Source organism: Bombyx mori, chromosome 13, assembly GCF_030269925.1.
Source record: "Bombyx mori chromosome 13, ASM3026992v2".
NCBI lineage: Eukaryota > Metazoa > Arthropoda > Insecta > Lepidoptera > Bombycidae > Bombyx > Bombyx mori.
The window spans coordinates 17574550-17596467 of record NC_085119.1 but is presented as its reverse complement, the minus strand read 5'-3'; the positions used below and the strand labels follow the sequence as shown (position 1 = coordinate 17596467).

The window sequence follows — 21918 nt, the reverse complement described above, 5'->3', positions numbered from 1 at the left end:
GGAGTAGAGTTCATACTACCAGCCACTGTGTTCACTCACAGTGCGTTTCTAGAGATCTTTTTTGCCACGTACCATCATACTTTGGAATGAGCTCTCCTCTACGGTGTTTCCCGAGCGCTATAATCTCCTTGTTCTAACGACGCTTATGGAGAGTCAGGCCGTTAGGGAGCGGCTCGGCTCTGCCCCTGGCATTGTCCATGGGCGATGATAAACACTCATCATGAGGTGGGCCGTATGCTCGTCTGCCTACAAGGGTAATAAAAATATTCTCTTGATATTTGTTTCGAGACATGGTTAGTCGAAGCTCACGGCCTCACAACATACAACAGGCAACATGGATGCCGCCGTCCACCTTTTTTTTAAATTGTAGAAACGATCATCCTATCCTCTAATGGCGGCGACAGGATGTATGGCACGGCAATAGCTGTTCAGACTGTGGTACCAAACAAGTAATGTCATGCAATATTAGTTTTGAACACATGTTACGTCGGTACCTGATATTATAACTTATTTGATTAATTTTCTTACTTGCCGAATACTGACACACCGGCCACCTTACATACGACACTTATAAATAATAAGAATGAACGTGGATATATACTCGTATATACTATGTTTGTGAATATGATAGGTTGTAATGCGAATGTAAAGCGGCGTGCTGTTGTTTCTACTGTACAGGTCTACGCGTCTCCGAGCCGCCGCAAGATGGACACGAAGGGGGAGGGCGAGGAGATGACGTACCCGCATATCTGCTTCATGGTCGACAACTTTGACGAGGTGAGTGATTCGAGTATACGACTATTTTAAAATATTTTGTGTTCTATGAGTAATTGTGTGTGAGAGTCGAATCAAACTGCTCGATTTTACGTACACAGAAAATGACAACATTTTAGTTAACCACGAATTAAAGTGTTTGTCTTTATAATTTTAACAAAGACGAAGGATTCGTTTTCAGAAGTAATTTCGTACAAGTGCGCGGTTTTTATTGTTTCAATTCGTCCAACCTTGCAAGTTAATTTAAAAAAAGCTAATACGATTTTCAACCTAACAAACTGACGCGTAAGGCACTGTTTCAGGAAAACCTTGCCAGTCACGAATTATCTCATGATATTATTTTCAATTCATACGTATTTACATAAACTAGGGGTCCCGCAGTAGCCAAAATTCAATTTTAATTAATTGAAATTATAAGTTTGAACCTTAGAATAATTACACATATTCTAAGGTTTGAACATTATTATGATTCTATTGTCAAAGACTAATAATACTTCTATAATCACAGATTTCGCCAAGACTGCACTATAGACAAATAATATTAAATATTGGCTATATTAACCTATTCTCAATTTGACTACAGACTTTAAGCAATAACAAAAGTTTGACAATAAACCTACGAATAAATAATAAATAATTATTTATTCGTAGCAATAAACAAAGAATGGTATATGTTCTTATGTGTGTGTGTGTCAAATACATGGTAGTGTGTGTAATGTTTTTTTATTGATTCAATGTATTTTTAATGCATAATTAAAAAAAAAAATTAGCATTCTGCATTCCTTCTCTATATTCTGTATAAGTGTGGGAAATTTCATTCTCCGTCCGCACAATTTTAGGGGTACAAAGTTTTTGCTTCACGTAATGTATAGATCTACAAGTGCTTGATTCAAAAACAAAGCGACTATGTATAACTATTGATTTGATGTTTTTATTTTAAATTTTTTATTGCATAGATGTGTGGACGAGCTCACGGCCAATCTGGTGTTAAGTGGTTACTGGAGCCCATAGATATCTACAACGTAAATGCGCCACACACCTTGAGATATAAGTTCTAAGGTCTCAGTATAGTTACAACGGCTGCCCCACCCTTCAAGCCGAAACGCATTACTGCTTCACGGCAGAAATAGGCAGGGCGGTGGTACCTACCCGTGCGGACTCACGAGAGGACCTACCACCAGTAATTACGCAAATTATAATTTGTCGGGTTTGATTTTTATTACACGATGTTATTCCTTCACTGTGGAAGTTAATCGTGAACATTTGCTAAGTACGTATTTCATTAGAAAAATTGGTACCCGCCTGCGGGACTCGAACACTGGTGCATCGCTCGATACGAATGCACCGAACGTCCTATCCTTTAGGCCACGACGACTTCAAAACTGATTGTCAACCTGTGTTGGATATTGGAAGATATTTTATTATATCACACGTTATCAGAGAGATAAAGCAACTGAAATTAAATATGACCTGCTTCAAACCTTGACCCCCAGTTTGCGCATCTAGTAGTCGAACGCGCTGCGGCGGCTGCACTGGGATTTGAAAACGCAACGATTGCATCGGCTTTGTCGTCGGCTCATAGGCCACAACTTCACAACTGACAATATATTAATGAACTGTATTGACTGTTTGTTCATAAAACACCTATGCAGTCACTCAAATTACTTTTAGGATATTCTACAAATGTCTATATTATTATACAATAAGGAGCCTTTTTGCACTCAGAATGTTACACCGCGAAATTCAAACATCAGTGTCAATTCGACTAAAGGCTGCGTTGACCTTGAAATGTGTTGAACATGAAACATTGGTGAGGAAACTACATCACTATGGTATTAGGGATGGTGCATTGGAACTTATTACTTCCTATTTATCAGGAAGGATACAAACAGTAAATGTGAAAGGAAATAGATCTTCAGGCACCACGTTGAAAATGGGTGTACCTCAGGGTTCCATTTTGGGTCCTTTTTTATTTCTAATATATATAAACGATTTGCCTAGTTTTATTGAGTCCCGACACGAGGTCGTATTATTCGCAGATGATACATCTTTATTATTTAAAATTAAACGACAATTACAAGTCTATGACGAAGTGAATGATGCGATTTCGTGTGTGGTTCATTGGTTCCGTATCAATAACCTATTATTGAATAGTAAGAAAACGAAATGTATTAAATTTACTTTAAAATGTATTAAATCATCTTTAAATGTGAGACAAGTAGATAGTAATGTAATTGTTTCTGAGGAATCATTGGAGCTTGTTGAGTCAACCGTATTTCTTGGTATAACAGTGGACTCCAAACTGCAGTGGGGACCTCATATTCATAAATTGGCGAGTAAGCTTAGCTCTGCAGCATACGCAGTAAAAAAAATTAGAATGTTAACAAATGCGGACACGGCCCGTTTAGTTTACTTTAGTTACTTCCACAGTGTCATGTCCTATGGCATTTTGCTATGGGGCAATGCGGCCGATGTAGAAATGATATTTATTCTGCAGAAAAGAGCTATACGTGCTATTTATAACATGCATTCAAGGGAATCCCTGAGGGAAAAATTTAAAGAAATTAAAGTTCTCACTATGCCATCCCAGTACATCTTTGAAAATTTGATGTATGTTCGTAAACATATTGAGGAGTTTCCTAAGATGTCGGACATACATAATAGAAATACTAGGAACAAACACAAGCTTGTTGTGCCGATGAGTAGGTTACATAAGATACGAAATTCATTCGGGTGTTTGTCTGTGCGCCTGTACAACAAAATCCCACAAGATGTTCAGAACCTACATATACATAGGTTTAAGAAAACTATTAAAGAACATCTGTGCAATAAAGCTTACTATAAAGTCAATGATTATCTAGAAGATTGCACAAAGTGGGAATGAGTTGCTCGCTCCGGGAATTTCAATATTGTAAAATTGTTATGTTATAATTACTTATTGTAATATGAATATTTAAAAAAAAAAAATATTTAAAATAAAAATAAAAATCTAATATTAAAAAAAAAAAAAAAAACATGCCGGCTGAGTTTCTTGCCAATTCTTCTCAGGACGGAGGCTAATTCTTGTGAATTGGCGGTAATTCTTTTGACGTTCAATAAGTATGTACTTTCATTTATGTTGAATAAAACTTTTTTGATTTGATTTTGATTTGATTTGAAAGAAGGCACATTGCTTTTTAAGGGGGGCGGTTTAATATTCAGAATATTTTACTGATTAGAAAATGTTGATATATGATCGTTTTTTTCTGTAGTTATTACCGTCTGTCCATCTAGAGATATCATCAGCATGGTTGGTGGCACATTAACAGAAAATTAATCCGTAAGTCGTGTCACTAAAACTGAATATCATTAACTAAAACGTCAGGCGGTGCGTAATGTTGGCAATGAAACTATCGGTACACTCACGAAACGAACACTATGTATAATAATAAAAATGCGTTGGATGTGCTGTCCTTGACCGAGATATTTGAATGGAGATGTATCGAGCGTCCGACTGCACCGTCTCCTATGTGTGGGTATATTTTCTCTAGCAGCAAAAGCAAAAAAAATCGAAAGCTGTTTACATAGATAAACGGTCACTGTTGCTCGTGGATATTACTAGTGCTGTTCTTACCTATAATATTATATTATATAATAAAACTGGAAGAATATTAATTTAACAAATAATAATCAAAAGAAAAATATCCGTAATTTCATTTTAAAATAAAATTTCTTAAATGAATAATCGATCTACGTTAATAATTACAATTATCACGCAAAAAACTGATGAATTCGTAAAATAGCTGTTTCAAATATGAACGCGAACACTGCACTGTCGCCTGACAGACAGACTGCGTATACTAAGCTAAGGGATAATTTTCACAAATTCAATGGTCAGTTTGTCCTACTTTGAAACGAGGATGAAGTTGAAGTTGCGTCGGTACAGCGGCTGTCCCGCGCATCAAGCCGAGCCGCATGGTAGCTGCGTTCCGCGGTGATTGTCTACGAAATATGACAAAAACTAGGATACATGGGTTGGGAATTAGGTAGTTAGGTATGTGGCATTCCGCCATTAAGTCTCATTACAATATTTGCTTCTTTGCGGCTGTAGGTTTGGGTATTGCTGATGTCCTTTGGCGACAAATGTAATCGCAAAAAATATCATATATTGAAGCGGCGACCTATGAAACGCGCATGTATTGTGTCACTACGACCGGACATAATGCATGAAATCCGCGAGTCGTGTCGAGCCGGCAGCGTCTCGGAACTTGCGCGAGCGTCGCGGCTTGTTTGTTTACCAGTCTATATATAGACGACCTAGACCGGCCCACTGTGGAAACACTAAATTACTGGTGTACATATTGATGTTTGTATAAATTAAATGGCCTTATTATGAGATTGGTACGATTATGTAACGCAAATGTCTTGACACCGCGATGCAGAATAGTAAGTAAGCAGTAGCATTCTTTCGTCTTTGAGCATTATACCATCATACTGGTCGAGCGGACGCGGATAGGCACCACCATCCGCACGATTTCTGCTTCGACCTAATCGTGCTCCGGTTTGAACAGCCAAGACAATATGATCTTGTATAACTTGGACCTCATGTCTCTAAGTAGATGATGCCATTCACGTCATGTACACGGGTACCGTAGTCGTTTGATACCAGATGGGGCGTGAGTTCGTTTGCTCTTCTACACCATTAAAAAATAATGTTACATACAACTCCTGCATTCACCTTGTTCATTGGAACTTTCTTCTTTAGTGTCGAGCGTTATAACAATATGCTTCACACTAGTATATTTTATTTCTGTTGTGACGCATTCTCATCTAGCAGTAAACGAAAATGAGAGGTCGTATTTGTAATCATGATCTTTATCGCACGCTAGTGATAAACAAGAAGTTTGAAAATTAAATTAGGTTCAAGTATATAATAATATGTATGTACATTAAATGTAATGTTTCTGTAAATAGTACCTGTGTTCTTGCGTTGAGCGAGTTCAAATCATGTTTTGTTTATGTTCAACGTCTGTAGTGCGTTTGCCAGAATTTATGCGAATGTTCGGTTATTTCCTAGCTAGCATTAATCTGCGAAAAGCCTATAAAATTAGGTTGCCAAAACTTTAAGGCCTTGATCAAACGTTTTGTAACCTTTGATACCAATATGTATCTTCGTAAATTAGCTATACTATGTCGCTATGTTACTAGCAATGTCGGTAAATTAGTAGTGAACTTATGATATCGAACTACTATCTAACAGTGTTAATAACTACAACACCTTGTCCACTTATCAACAGGCAATTTTACCTACCCAACTGCCGGCACTTCGCCTTAATTTCTGCCGTAGCATATCATGCATTATTGTATTGTGGGATAGCCACTATTTCAATTCATCTGAAATTTGGACCTGGTATTTCAAAGTATCCCTGCGCTTTCATATATAAGTTAAATGTGATCCAACTACAGTCTAAATTTAAACACTCATTGTGTAAAGTTCAGACTGTCTAAAAATATCATGTTCCAACAAGCTCAGAGAGTAGTTTGACTTCAGCGGTACTCTTGGAATTAAACCCAATGGACATTTAAATTGCGATAGGTCTGACGAAGAAGAAAACCTATCGTTCCCCACTTTCGAATATATCAAACTTTAGAGTATACATAAGCATGTTATATGTATACTCTAAGCATAAAACATAACAGCACGTATATTTTTTCATTCCATATTGAAAGTCGTGGCTTGTAACGGTACAATGGAGGGTTATAAGTTATAACCATATTGAATTTAGCATACGACTACTACTATGTGTACATGGAGTCAATCGCTTCATGTTTCGACGATAATATTTGTCGACGTTGCATTGATGCCTCTATAGTTATAAATAGACTGACTCGTTGACGCACTGGTTAGCGCCCTTGACGGTTGCGCTGAGGTCGTGGGTTCGATTCCCACATCGGGCAAATATTCGTGTGATGAACAGGTTTGTTTGCTCTTTGTTTGGGTGTTTGTTATCTATAGATGTATATATATTTAGACGTATATAAGTATCTGATACCGATAACAAAGAGAATCCTAAATTGGGACCGGATGACTGCATGATTTGTTCCCAGCTATTTATTTATTATAGTTGAGAAACCCGATATTTTCACACTTTATACAACTAGCCCTCTGTCTGACGTCCACTCTCTTTGCGAACGTTACTGTTATACTTGTTCGAGAATATAAAAATATGCCATTATCAAACAAGAAATGCAGAACTCGACTAAAACTCGACTTATGCAGACACGCTAGATTAGGAATGATTATGACACGTGGAAGATTGGCTCTCATGGAAATTTTAGAGTATTTGTCAAACTACTATTTATTTTCGACGGCGTGATTCACGTTATGGTGTCAATATACAAATTAATAGACTATTTCACACACGACTGTGTCTCAGAATAATCATTCATTATGGAAAAATAATATACAAAACATAGACATTTTGGTTTTATTAATCTGATGGAAAAATTTGGTGATTTTTTCATATCCGGGTATATGACACTCACAAGTAAACTACGACAACAACTAACTGATGGTCGGACGGACGGACCGCGTGGTGAGGCCGTCTTTCCGTCTGTGACAAACAAGACTTACAACAGATCATACAGCACTGGATCTGAAAATAGGTTGTGCCGTGAGCCAAGCTGGACTGCCACGTTGGACATATCTGCCAAATGAATCAAAGTCTGTCTGTCTCGCACAAAATACTTTGACAGTTTCAGATCAAGCTGCTGATGTTGGCCAGACGTAATTGAATTTCATTGATTCTGTACATAAAGCTATACGCCAATGGTGTTGCACTCGATATTGTTTTCTTCTGCCTTGTTTTGAGAATAACGGTAAACGGTTCCTGTTTCATGTTTTTTTATCCATTTTTATTGCCCTGTATGTATTCAAAGTGTGAAGTGAACATGATTCATGATACATTAAACATTATTGTTTATGGAAGTTTATAATGATGTCATCATAAGCAAAAATACATTCGGAATGACTGTATACATATAATGTTACGGTTTTTTAAACTCATTATAATTTTCTGTTGTTTAATTTAATTTAATGCTTCATGAAGCATTGTGCAATTGTTATTACGGATTGTTTCCTTACTGCGAGGTTTCAAGTACACTGTTGACTCATCGTAGGTTTTATGCAAGAAATCTTTAAATGACAGACGACGTGAATATATTGTAATATGGAAAAAAGCTATCAATAGAGACGTATGAATACTTCGCGTTACAGTCAGTCTTTCTAGTACAGCAGAGTAAATTGATCTGTGAAAATGTTGTAATAAATCGATAGGTTCGTAGCATTGAGATTGATCAAACACAATTATGTTGCAGTGAACCAGAGAAGTAGGCCATCCTGTCTGCTCCGAGTGGTCAATTCAATTATATGCGCGCTCTCAACTTTAACTGAAATAGACATAAAAATTCATCCAAGTAGTGAACTTTATAGTCAAATTTTTTTTTTTTTTAGCCGTATGGGCAGACGAGCATACGGCCCACCTGATGGTGAGTGGTTACCGTCGCTCATGGACGTCAGCAGTGCCAGGGGCAGAGCCAAGCCGCTGCCTACCAAAATTACAATATTACAAAAGATACAATATTTATTGGTCGTTAAAGTTATCTAACATTGCATACCGAACACTGGAATTAAAAACCGTATCTGTTCGGATTAAATGACATTCGTTTTTGATAAAATACGAGAAGCGACGCAGCAGTCGAAGTAACAGATGAATCAGATATTTCGACTTATATGAATACAATATATTTATACATTGAAAAAAATCAAATTTTAAAACTCTGCTGTACTCGTAATAGGGTATTAAAACCGTATGTAATCGCGCTCAAAGACTATTCTCAATTTCATTAAGAATGTTCACGTTAACAATTAAGTATCACAAATCCAACTGTTCTTAACCGGCTTCCAACCATGAGCATGCATGCCGGTTTGAAGGAGAGGGTACTGTGTGCGAATGGTGAGGCCCACCGAGACACAAGAGCGAAGTATCAGTTGTATTGTAATTAGACAGGTTGGTGTTACGGCTGGTCGTACGGGTGAGCTCACAATGCGCCACGTATCACCAGTAATTAGTAATTTTAGAGTGTTTTTACTCTAGTCTTTCGTGAACACGTGCCAAGTACGTATTTACCTGCTACTACAAATCCCGGCTTAGTCGCTACACTCAATACAGAAACACGTTTGGCCATTGACACTTTATTATTAAGAACTAAAAGCCTTTCTATGTATAGTCTATGGGCGCCATCTGAACTAGGGCTCAGTACGCGGAGGTCGGAGCCCGCGGCGTTTGGACCGTATCCAGCCGCCCTAGTTCCGAGTTGGCTTCGGTCTCGACCTGTTTAGCAAAATTGTTTGCTCTCGCTTCAATATCGACTGGAGCTGACACTGATGCGTCTAAATATGGCTGCCGTTCGTTGTTTGAATCTTGTCATATCCCATATACACCGTTCAAGTTATTTATTTAGCAGACCGAGTTTGAGCGAGTTTGTTCTTGTCGTTATTAAACTATATTCCCGGTATCCATAAATCTTGAATTAAGGAAAAAATATTGGTTGTCCTAGAGGGTTGCACCACATAGAAGGTTAGGTAGGCAGATTGCAATTGAAGCAATGACTTATGCATGTATGTGTCAAGGTGCGTGTAGTATCTAGGAGCTCAGGGAACTGCTTGGGGCATGCTTCTACACTGTGTGGTGGTCGGCTGAAACACTTGCTCGGAAAGTCAAAAGCTAGTCTTATAATCAGAATAGTAAAAACATACACAAACGTTTAGTTGTAATAATAAGGACGTCATTCATAAGGTGTGACGTGAAGCGTCGTTCCATTGTGTATATTTCTTGACAAGTTCAGTGAACCAGATCTCATGTTTGTCATTCCTGCATGTATGGAAGTATTTTCATTTGGTTTTTGATGCATTAAGGATCTTGTACAATGCCTTTTTTATTGATTTTGTTATTTTTGAAGTAGTTATTTCATGGATTTAGACTTCCCATTTGTACGTGTTGACTTTTATATAATTCTGTTTGATCATCTCCCAATTAAATATAAATTGATCTTAAGCAATGAATGAAATGTAATCAAATCTTAGCTGTATTTTTTTTTATTTTTGATGTTAATGCACTGTCGATTGCACCTATAATTGAGGTGACATTTGCCATGAACTTTTGTCAATTGTTCAATGTATTGTATTGATGATAATTTTGTTGGTGCAACTTAATAAATAAATAAATAAATAGTTATTTTGGGAAGTGTAAATTAAATTTAGAACGTAAATGCGTAATCAAATGAGCCTGTGTACTTCATCATCGGTCTAAAAATATGTAATTGCTTTTTCTTAAAAATCTGGTGACACATTAGTTGTGATTGTAACTTATTAATAACACGAGTCCGAAGATCAGGACTTCCATTTTCATGTGAAGCATGACGACTGACGCGCATGTACAGTGTGGTTTCCCTGCGACAGTATTACTTGTGACGTCACTGCTGCTCCATTGTTGAGACGTCATTGTGTATCATGCTTACTGTGATATTTGCGGACTAAATTCGGTAGAGGTACAACAAACACCTAGAGCCTTGAAATTATAGACAGAACGATGCATTTTTCTGTGAGTATGTAATGTGAGTCCTATAGCTTCAGTGTCTGATTATCATTACACGGACGGTGAGCTAGTCTGTTTATCGGCGACAAAATCACTCTTGAACGTAATTGAACATAGAGCATGGCAAGAATTGTTTGTTACTAATTGTACCCATGCTATGTGATCATTGTGCAGCTTGTTGATTTTAAAACACAAAGATAAACACCAAATAGCACTATGGTAGTTCATTATCAGGGGAATTTCTGAAGAATTACGTATAATTTGATGTTGGAATGATTGCTTTGTTGATTACATGCCCGGTCAGGTATCCACGGATGCAAACATTGAGGCGCTAGTTGTAGGGCTAACTATGCAATTATTGGCGCAGTAATGTATGTAATAAGCATTGTTAATTTATTGTTTTTCCTTAATTTCATAAGGATATACCGCAACACATATTCTGAAATTTTGATGACTACTTCGCCTGTAATAGATCGGTTTGTTTTCTTTTAATTTTAATTTTCAAATTGTCAAATTTTTTTGGTGTGACATTTAAATAGAATATTGGCCTTTTAATGCTCTTCTTCGAACGAGGTTTTAAACAATCTTCAGCAGTAGGACGCCTGTGCTTCTGTCACTACTCGCTATCAGGTGTCCCAAGCGACAGTCTATTAAAACAAACAAAATAAAAGTGTAAAGTCATCTGCGTGATGAATAATGTTCATTGGGTTTGATATCCACAATCCACTGTAATTCAGAAGTACAGGTTGTGCAATGACTTTAAAACACTTAAGTACTGTTCAATCTGCTAAAAACTGTTTATATTATGTTTATGGACCACGGAAATCTTGGAAGTTAGGGAATGTTATTTTTCAATTAAAATCTTGAACATCTATCTCCAATGTCCTTGCACATTAAAAAACCGTTTCGGACTTCGATCAATATTAAATTGTGCCCAAAAATACTTTTTAGTGTGTTCGGCCTTTTGGCTCTACAGGCTGTCCGCTGAATATTTTACCACAGTAAATGCGTGATAACGTGATTAGCTTATGAGCATTGATTTTTATTAATATTAGCGTCGGCCCAATTTTCTTTTTAAACATTTCGTTATCTTGCATACCTACTTTATACTTATCTCTTTTAAAACAATATATTATGTTACACCTTCTCTCTCTAACATTTAGTTTCCCACATAAATAAAATTACGATAAGAAGAGTACGCACGCACCTAATTTTATTTACGAGATTCTTTAGTAAAATACGCGGATTTTTCGTAACCGCCTACAGTTTTTTTATCAGTATACGTCGACAGGCGAGCGACTTGGTACTAATGTCCGTCACCAGAGACACGCGACAACTTCAGCGTCGTTAGCTCAATAACACGCTGATAAACACTAGCTGGGTCCAGATAACGTGCTCTGTGATCTAATTTAACGTTCCTACGACACAGCCAGCGAACAACCGCCCACATGTACCAACCAATCGTAATTATTACTCATTAGCTGACCCGGCAGACTTCGTAGTGCCTCAATGGATAAATAAAAGACCTAAACTTTTGCATAAAATAAAACAAACAAAAGGAATCCGTCCGACGGGGGACACATCAAAGAAAAAGCAAAATTGGCATTTTTATTTAATTCCGAGCATTTTCATATTTATCTACCTTTTCAACCTTCTCTGGACTTCCACAAATAATTCAAGACCATTAGCCAAATCGGTCCAGCCGTTCTCGAGTTTTACAATACGAAATATTTTCGCGGTACAGGACAACAAAGTATAGTGTGAGACTCACAGCACATTGATGACTCATTTTACACATTAGATGGCGCACTCACCAAGCGACTTGCTGTTTGCTCTTGCTATTTAGCTATTTATATGTCGTCTTTCCTTATAGAACTTTTATTTATTTTTTTATTAAATGTTAGTAGTTGATTATTAAACAATAACTAATAAAAGATTATTTAGCTAATAAGTTTTAAAATAAGGTACGGAAATCTGTTGTGATATAGGCTGATAATAATAAAATGACGAATTTAGTTGAAATTATTTATTGGGGTCGTATCGTACATGTTGCTTTAGAGGTTGTTACAAAAAAATCACTGACAATAACATGACGGAACCGCGTTCGGCGGGCAGGAGTCCAGTCAGTCGCTTTCGATCGATTAATGTCTTTTTAATATTCGCTGTTTGCTGAACTGATGTTGTTTGTCTACTCGTGGAGTATTTAACTCGAATCACAAAATAATATCGCTGCTATTCGTCATTTCGGCAAGGACTGAGTACAAATTATGAGTAAGTAGTTTTATTTATATACATTTTTTTATTCTAGTGTAGGCAGACGAGCCCATATGATAATGAGTGGTCATCGTCGCTCGTGAATATCCGCAAAGCCAGGGGAACAACCAAGCTGCTGCCTAATCAGTTAAAAATCCCAGTAGTTAGGTTTGGTTCGTCATTATTTCTACTGTACTGCGACAGCTACATACAAGGGCGGGATGATAAGTAACTAGCCTAACAATAAAACACTTAACTTTTCGTGATAAAACTAATTTTATTTTTCGACATAATCTCCGTGAACTTCTACGCACTTATTCCATCTTCGTTCTAAAGCAGTAATGCCTTCCATAAAATGATTTCTTTCGAGGCCTGCAAAATACTCCTCTACAGCGCCTATGATTTCATCATTTGTGGCAAATTTCTATCCGCCAAAAAAAGTTTTGAGCTTAGGGAATAAGTGGAAGTTTGATGGCGCTATATCAGGCGAATAAGGTGGGTGGGACAGCAAATCATACTTCAATTCGTTGATTTTTGCCATAGCTTTAACACATGTGTGAACCCTAGCGTTGTCTTGGGGGAAGATGATTTTTTTTCGGCAAATCTGGTTGTTTTTGCTGAATACACTGATGAAAATTATATAGAAGATTAGCGTAGTATTCTCCATTAATCGTTTGACCTTTAGGAAGGTAATCTATCATCAAGATCCCATTTGCATCCCAAAAGACGGAAGCCATCACTTTTCCAGCCGACTTTACAGCCATGGCTTTTTTGGAGCCGGGCATCGCGATTGCGTCCACTGTTTTGATTGAATTTTTGATTCTGGCGTGTAATAACGAACCCATGTTTCATCTGTTGTTACAAATCGACGTAAAAAATCGGCATTATTACTCTGAAACGGTCCAGACATTCTTTTGACTTCTGCACCCGAATCCTCTTTTGATCGTGCGTAAGCAATCGCGGCACCCAACGGGCCGATGACTTTTTCATATTTAATTCTTCACTTAGGATATGATGTACCTGGTCTTTTGAGATACGTGTAGTATCAGCTGTTTGAGATAACTTCAGTCGTCGATCTCTTAAAAGCATATCATGTACTTTCACGACCATTTTCGGAGTCGTGACGCTTTTTGAACGTCCGGGGCGGGCTTCATCTTGGACACATGTACGACCGCGTTTAAACTCAGCCACCCAGTTTTTTACCTTTTTTTATTTAACTCGTCATAGATATCTTTCCCCTTCATTCCCTTCATATGAAGAAACATTATCACCGCTCTTTGTTCAATTTTATCCATTTTGAAAACACTTGGCGAAATATATTTTCAAATGACAAAAAATCAATAAAATTTTCACGCCATCAAATTCAAATTTAGAACACAGGTAGCCAGAGATACGAATTTAAAAATGACATATACATTTTTAAAATTTTAACTTTTTAAATAGTAGAGGCTAGTTACTTATCATCCCGCCCTCGTACATACGTGTTATAATGTCTGTTGGCCCGGTAATCTTTTATGACCAGGATACAGAGAGCTGATCTAGCCAAACGGTATGTTTCCTCGCCTGACGTCAAGGATGAGACGATGAGCCTCGTGAATCAGTCAGTGTGGAATGGAAATAGTAATCACCATGATACTTCCTAATTCAATTACAACGTTGGCAGCGGCCACGAGTATGTGTATCGTCAGGTGCTAATTACCTCGGAGATATTTGTTTGGTTTCCGTTTGATTCATTTCTTAAACGGATGCTATTGCAATACTTTGGATAATTCAAATAGATTTATTACTTGATTAGGACGAAGTCTGATATGTGTTAACTTAGATGTATTTATTCCATAGACGGGTTTAAGAGCTCACGTGCAATAGACATCACACCGACAATGCCGCCACCCACCTTGAGAAGTGGAATCTTATACCCATTACGCAATCTAATAATCTAAGTTATTACGCAAATTATCAGTATCGCGAGTTTTGTTGTTGATATGTCAGGATGTTAGTGTTTTATCGTCGAAGTTATTCGTGAAATAAATTAAGTACATTTCATTACCAGAAAAATTGGTACCCGTCTGCGGGATTTCACATCGCACCGCTCGATATGATTACACTTAATCTAAAGTCCTTTTTTATTACACGTATTAGTCGTTGTAAGTAAACGTTCTAATAATTGATAATTTTCGTGCTCAAATAATTAAGTGTTTTTATTAATAGTATTATAATTGTAAAAACTCAAATAATAATCTGTCGAAAACGACATAACGATCTCTTTCGACTATAAAATTATGTATTTGAATTGCTCGATCCAAGCACGATATTGAACTGAATTAATAAGTACCTAACCGTAGCCACCCTCGGTTAAATCTAAGCCCAATGAAAGTCCATATACCTAACTTACTTGTTCGCGGTTACGGAAACCATATTCGAAGCGATGGATATTATAGTTACGTTAAACGAAAATAATAAGCGTGATATTAAATTACAGGCAGTTTGCAGTATGTAAGTATATGTATTCGTGTGATCTCTCATAGCTCCCAAACTTCCACTGTATTATTATTAAGTACACCAGCACTCATCAAGTCGATTCACTGGATGCATTTTAGCTAGTCATGCATCGATAATGTCCCGACAAAACGATCTTTAATGGAGCAGCAAGCAAATGAAAGTAAACCGTCGTCCTATGTGAATGTATTGTGTAGCATCGCTCTATCACTGACGTGTTAATGTTATCAACGGGATAAGAGAACTTGCTCCAATTAATATAATTGTTTTATAATAACGTCTTTATCAGCTATGCGATTATTGTCGCCATGAAAGAGTTGCACATACCGTCGTTACAAATAAAGCTAACTCGAGTTTATTTTGCAAAGGACTCGAATTTAAATATAAAATTTTAGCAGACTTGATTGCATTTAATAACAACCTCGGCCGATAGCCGGACCGGACGCCGCGCCGGTGTGCGTTTGTTATACGATCCGAACGGTTTGTGTCACACAGTTATATGAACATGAGCTACTCGTGTCAAGTTACCTCCCTATATATATACTGCCAAGCAGTTTAGATAAAGCATCGTACTCTAGTACTATCTGAAGTTGTTACGATTCGTAAAAAAATACAAGAGGCTCGTCTTACTTTAGTCATTTATTATCCAATATACATAAAATACAACGCGGCGATTGCATGCAGCAGAGATGCGAATGTTGCGATGGATGTGTGGAGTAACGAGAATGGATAAAATACGGAATGAATATGTTAGAGGAAGTCTGAAAGTGCCACCTGTTACAGAGAAGCTGAGAAGTGCGCGTTTGGGATCGTATGGACATGTGATGAGACGAAATGAAAATGAGGTTGGTAAGAGAATGTTAACTATGAATGTGGAAGGATATAGAGAAAGAGGTAGACCTAAGAAGAAATGGTTGGATTTCGTGAAAGACGATATGAGTAAGAGGGGAGTGAGCGAAGAAATGGTATATGATAGAAGAGTATGGAAGGAGAAAACATGTTGCGCCGACCCCAGGTGACCGGGAGAAGGGCAGAATAAAGATGATACATAAAATACAACATAAAATAAAAGTTTTTATTAATCAAGCAATTGTTATATTTTGTTGTTGTTAGGGTAGTATATTTATTTTAGTCGTCTCTACCCACAACACAATAGAATGTCGCATGTAGCTTGGGGCCGCTGAATGTGGAACTTTTGTTCATTAATTAGCCCAAATTGGACCTAGACGTAATATCACAATGCAGCGTTGGTATTCATGGTTATTGTAGTTTTTACCTACAATTAGCCTAAGGCACCGAGATTTGAATAGGTTTTATAGATTTAATCTCAGTTCGATGTTATTGATTTATAAAGTATAGTAAGCTGGGAAAACGGTGTTAGTGGACCAGGGTCTTGGCAATAAAATGTCCGCACATTAAACGGAACGAAAAAACGTCGAGATTACTATTGTTTTCATATCAAGATATACCGGTGCGGGTCGACCGAACTCGTGATAATCTTATCAGGATACTCGCTATCACGATGAGGTTCGATATCGTCGCACTGATACGTGCCGGATGGAGATTGTGTTCTTGTTCGAGGAAATGGCATATGTATACACTATACACCTAGCCCGGATCTGGTTATACAGGCTATACATACAGACAGACTGCGGATTATGCAACGTTACTGTCAATAAAGGGCTCGCTGCACAACAGCACGCAACTACAGCTCGCACTCTACTCAGATTACTCGTATTTTGTCCATGTTTACCGATTTGCTATTTAGGTATTTGACGTTGAAAACATCGCACATGCATAGAAATATTGTAATAGGTGCGTCAATACGCAATACACAAATGTAAGAATAATCCATAATTACTATATTTACGTATCTATATTTTAATTACTAAATTACAATTGCTTGATTTAATTTAATTAAGGTGGACAATGTATCGGCAGGTGTTCTGTGACATCGTGGTGCGAGACGGCGAGATGGTGTGCGTGGAGCTGGTCGCGCGAGGGCGGGGTGGCAGCGCCCAGGCGGTTATCTTCCTCGGCTCCATCCGATACGACACGCTCACCAGGGTCTACGACTCTAGGGTAAGTCTAACCTCCCTTGTGTCCAGTCTCCTAACATTTCAGGTTATGTGACAGCAATACTTACTGCATTATAAGAAAGGCAACTTCTTGGACAAATCAAAATATCACACTTCACTCCGGTTTGAGCCCCATGAGCTTACCTACTAGTTAAGGTTACGCTGAAATAGCCTCTCAAGGCTATCAGGCTAGGTGGGAAAAAAAGCAAAAACCTCCAAAATAACAATAAGTTTGATGAAATATAGTTCAGTTGGTTACGTTTGACGAGGGAAATCTCCTTTTCACGTTTATTGTTACGGTCATGTAGACGTGACACAGTAACTTGAGCCAGTATCGAAATGTCCTGACACAAGCCGAGCTATTGTGGATAAGGTCGGCCCGGCCCTACCACGTAAGGTCATTGGGTTGCTCGAAGCGGATCCAAATCCTAAACAAACCAGCAACAAGTGTTCCCGACTCCGTGACCGACATTAAATATGGCACAATAACCCTTTACAAGTCTTGAATCTGCTTGATTTTTCAACCGTCATAGTCACTAACAAAATTATGTTAAAATAATTGTCTAGTTAAATTTTATATTATAAAGTTATACTTATAATAATATATAAGTTAGAGCTTCGTTTCGACTCTGGGAACAGTCTCCACCACCCCATGGAAAAGATTAGTAAAATTATCCGCGATTTTGTCAGTGCAGATGATTGTTACTTCGTGGTGTGACAAAATATTTTTCTTGTTTTCTTTTTCATTATTTTATAGACAAGTAGCAATACGAGTAAAATTTTTTGAACACGGTAATCGTCTTCCAGCGTGGTACATAGCCGTTCGTGAAATTATGTAGTGTACACACTTGCTTATGATTTGACTTAGCCGCGTACGTAGGGCTGTACTTAGTTTATAACAAAGAACCCGCATTTTGCTGTCGATTATAATTTCATGCCAATGATTCAGTCAAATTACCAGCATCCCTACGTATTTTTGTGACCGATTGATTCAATTAATTATATTAAGAAACTGGTCACAAAAAATGGTAAATTGAATTAAAATTTTATGTCGACAATTTTAATTTTAACGACTGAGTTAATACTCAGAACATTAGCTTGTTAAAATCATTCGTATGATAAAACCAAATTAGTGTTGACCTTGTGTTAAACTTGTTCAGAGTGAGCTTAGCGTTCGTTGGATAATTCACTGCATTTATTTCACGTAGGTACTGTTTGAAAGTCTGTTTGATTAGTTATTGCTTTGCCTGAAACTAGCCGATTTATTGTAGTTTACGTAGAATGTAGGACAAGGCAATATAACATTATAATAACTTGCCATTAATTAAAAAAATACGACTATGTAATCTCAGCAACCTCGAGTCAATAGTTCTTTCTTTTCTTTCCTATCGTCGGTCCGTTGTAAGCAGCCTCACCTTGTCTCTCTGCATAGCGTTGATAATGCGGATGGTCAGTTATCGGCCGAGTAAAGCCGTAGGCTTTTAATTGGTGTGCTCTGCTATTTCGATAAAATAATTAAATAATGAGTCATCAGTACGAGCTCGTGACGCAACGATGGCGATAAATGCGCATTTGTGTTATTGTACAAAAACAACTGATTAGTTCTTGGATACGCGTGAACAGAAACGATGAGGAAAGCGCTAATTTAAAATCAAACGACTCCAAAAATTTATGCGAACTGTATATAAACAAGCGTACCGAACATTACTGTAGATTTGGGGGAACCGGGACACCTTCCAACTCCAATCCAAATTTTCAGCGGTTTTATACCAATAAAATTGAGATCAAATTTTCATATACGATGCATTATTACGAGTATACATATTTCATTGCAAAATATACACAAAAACTTAACAAACTAGATTCATCTGACATTTAGGTGAATCGGATCACATATAGAGTTTTTCGATAGGGCTGACACTGTTTAGTCGTCAGGTAGTTAGTTACCTACCTTTAAGTAATTAACTTTTCAATATCTTTATTCAGTTACAAAACTTTAATGACTAAATTAAACGATTTAAATATTCTTAAAGTAAATAAAAATTATTTTCAATTCAACAAAGTTAAATCTCTAATAACACAACATAAGTATTGCGACAACCCAGATTTATACCCCTAGTCCCTATATTCCCTCAATCTATTGCACGTTAAGTTTACATCCCTTAGTGCCTTGTCACAGGAATCACAAGCACACGGACATGGCGCGGTCGCATTCAATGACACGGCTTGTAGGGCACCGCGACTGGCTTAGTGTCGTTTTATTTGAAAACAAGGGTACTCGGATATGCGTGCCCTCTTGCACAACCTTGTCAATAGGCAAGCATCTTGACTCATGCATTTCTTATAAAATTGTATTTAATGAATTTAAAGAAGAGGATTAATAAACAAATTAATCTAGCAGATTTTGAACTTCTGATTGGTAGTATTGTGGCTGAGTCCGCAAGGAGTGGTACCGCTTCTGTGCATATTTGTGTCGCAAAGCATCTTAGGTTCCGTTTCGAAGGCCCTACTTTTTACGATACTACTTTATTGGGACTTCAGCTGTTTGAAGGTGGGTGGGCGCACGATACTTAATACTCAGTGGGCCGTGATGTCATCTGTGTATGGTACGCGGCGATTGGAAATTTAATATATATATAATAAACGGTAGCGGTTTAGCGGTAGGCAGCGGCTTGGCTCTGCCCCTGGCATTGCTGAAGTCCATGGGCGACGGTAACCACTCACCATCAGGTGGGCCGTATGCTCGTCTGCCTACAAAAAGTATTCAATATGTATCAAATAGTAATGTCGTAATTGTTAGTCGGTGGTTCTTAGGATAGAATGGAGAACATCGACCAGATGTTATTATTAAAGATTTTTGCGAATTGTTGATAGTGTCACAGTACGATTCAGTACAATTGCTAAATTGAATCTGGCTTATAGCTAAAAGGTGTTACGGAAACAATAGGTAATTTTGTTTCTTATGTTGATATGAAAATTGTTCTTGTTTGATTGTTTTAGAATGAAGCATAAGGCAATCCGATGGTGGTTCATAGACTTTAAGAATATAAATTGATATCAATCTCACGAAAAGCACAGCCGTGCCCATCAAAAGGAGCCCAACAGTTCAACGGCTGCTCCACCCTTCGAACCGAAACGCGTTACTGCTTCACGGCAGAAATAGGCAGGGCGGTGGTGCCTACCCGTGCTCACTCACAAAACATCCTACCTCCAGTAATTACGCGAATTATAATTTTGCGAGCTTGATTTTTAACAAGACATTATTCCTGCGTGGAAGTCCATCGTGAACATTTGTTAAGTACGTATTTCATAAGAAAAATTGGTTCATAAGTTATTGGTGATTGGACGTTTTATTCTTTAGGCCTTATTAGCAATATTAGTAACGAGCGGTATTTTTACGAAACCTTGCAAAATAATATAGAAAATGCCTTCCAATATCGCTGATACGACAAGATATACAATAAATTCGATAAGGTAACAACGTGGTACATATGAATAGCTAAACGTAATGTAAAGATATTTCTGTACATTGAAGAGATTAACAGAAAACCGGTCAAGTTTGTATAGAGGACAGGTGCCTGCCAAGGATTCCGTGTTCAGTGTTAATATTCACGGTTCAGTGTCAAGGTGAACGCGTAATAAAATTAATTATATTAGTCGCAAGTATCACATGCACAGTTTAATCTATATTCCAAATTTAATCTATCCTATTTTCACAATCTCATAGTAAAACCACTGGTACAGATGATCAGTGTGCTCATTGCCAGCTTTTTCACTTCTCGATCGCGTAAAAGTTAACTCAAATTTATATAGAGTTGGAACAGCTTCCCTTCGTTTGCCACTAGGGGCGCTGTTCTAACTCCATAAAAAATTAAGTTAACTTTAACGCGGTTGAAAAGTAAAAAACTCGCACTAAGTACCAGTACACATTACGCGTTCCATTCTTTGCAATTTAGCTACAAAAATTAAAATAATATGACCTACAACTAGGTCTACATTTAGTTGCTGACTCTGTGTTTTATTGGGGCGTTGTGCAATAATTATGTACGTGATTGATCGAAAAGAAACGTACTTATTTTATTATAGAAAAGTCGAACGCAGATATTTGGTAGGACGTTGACGGATCTAAGCGTGCATGGAGAGGTACCGCCGTACTGTATACATATCTCTGCCGTGAGCCAGTTAAACTTTCTGGTGCTGTGAGTGCGATAGCCATTACACGACGACACAACATAATAATAACACAGCTCTACAAAAAAATCTTTTTTTGTTGCCCTGGATATCTTATCAAATTGTGATGTTTTCAAGTGCCCAGATTACGAAAATATTCATGAAAGTATTGAATGTGCTTTGTTTTTATGATTATTGCATATCTTATATCGTATATTTTAATCAAATTATCGGCTTCTAATAAAATTGGCCTCTAAAATATTGGAGGTCCTCAATAGAGCGAAGTGGTATTTCACGCCTGGACAAATACTTGCGCTTTACAAAGCACAGGTCCAGCCTCGCGTGGAGTGCTGCTCTCGCCTATGGGCCGGGGCTCCCAAATACCGGCTACTTCCATCTGACTCAGTCAGTCAGACAGTCCCGTTCTCGCGGATCGCTTGGAACTTCTGGGTCTACGGAGGGGCTGCGTTTTGTACCGTATCTTCCACGGGGAATGCTCTAAGAATATTGTT

The 21918-nt window shown here is 37.6% G+C and overlaps 2 protein-coding genes across 4 annotated transcripts in view; one reads left to right on the top strand and one right to left on the bottom strand.

Annotated features, from left to right (window-relative positions):
• LOC101746851 (phosphatidylcholine:ceramide cholinephosphotransferase 2) overlaps window positions 1–21918 on the bottom strand; it is a 110545-nt gene that overhangs the window by 17460 nt on the left and 71167 nt on the right. The gene's annotated exons all lie outside the window — the stretch shown is intronic.
• LOC101736574 (uncharacterized protein KIAA0930 homolog) overlaps window positions 1–21918 on the top strand; it is a 59030-nt gene that overhangs the window by 20800 nt on the left and 16312 nt on the right. For all 3 annotated transcript variants that reach the window (XR_009974763.1, XM_038014907.2, XM_062671938.1), the window contains 2 exons: window positions 679–777; window positions 17100–17240. Coding sequence is in view for 2 of the 3 variants with exons in the window: in XM_038014907.2 (XP_037870835.1) it covers window positions 679–777; window positions 17100–17240 (240 nt within the window). In the remaining variant the exon portion in view is untranslated. The remainder of the gene's footprint in view (window positions 1–678; window positions 778–17099; window positions 17241–21918) is intronic.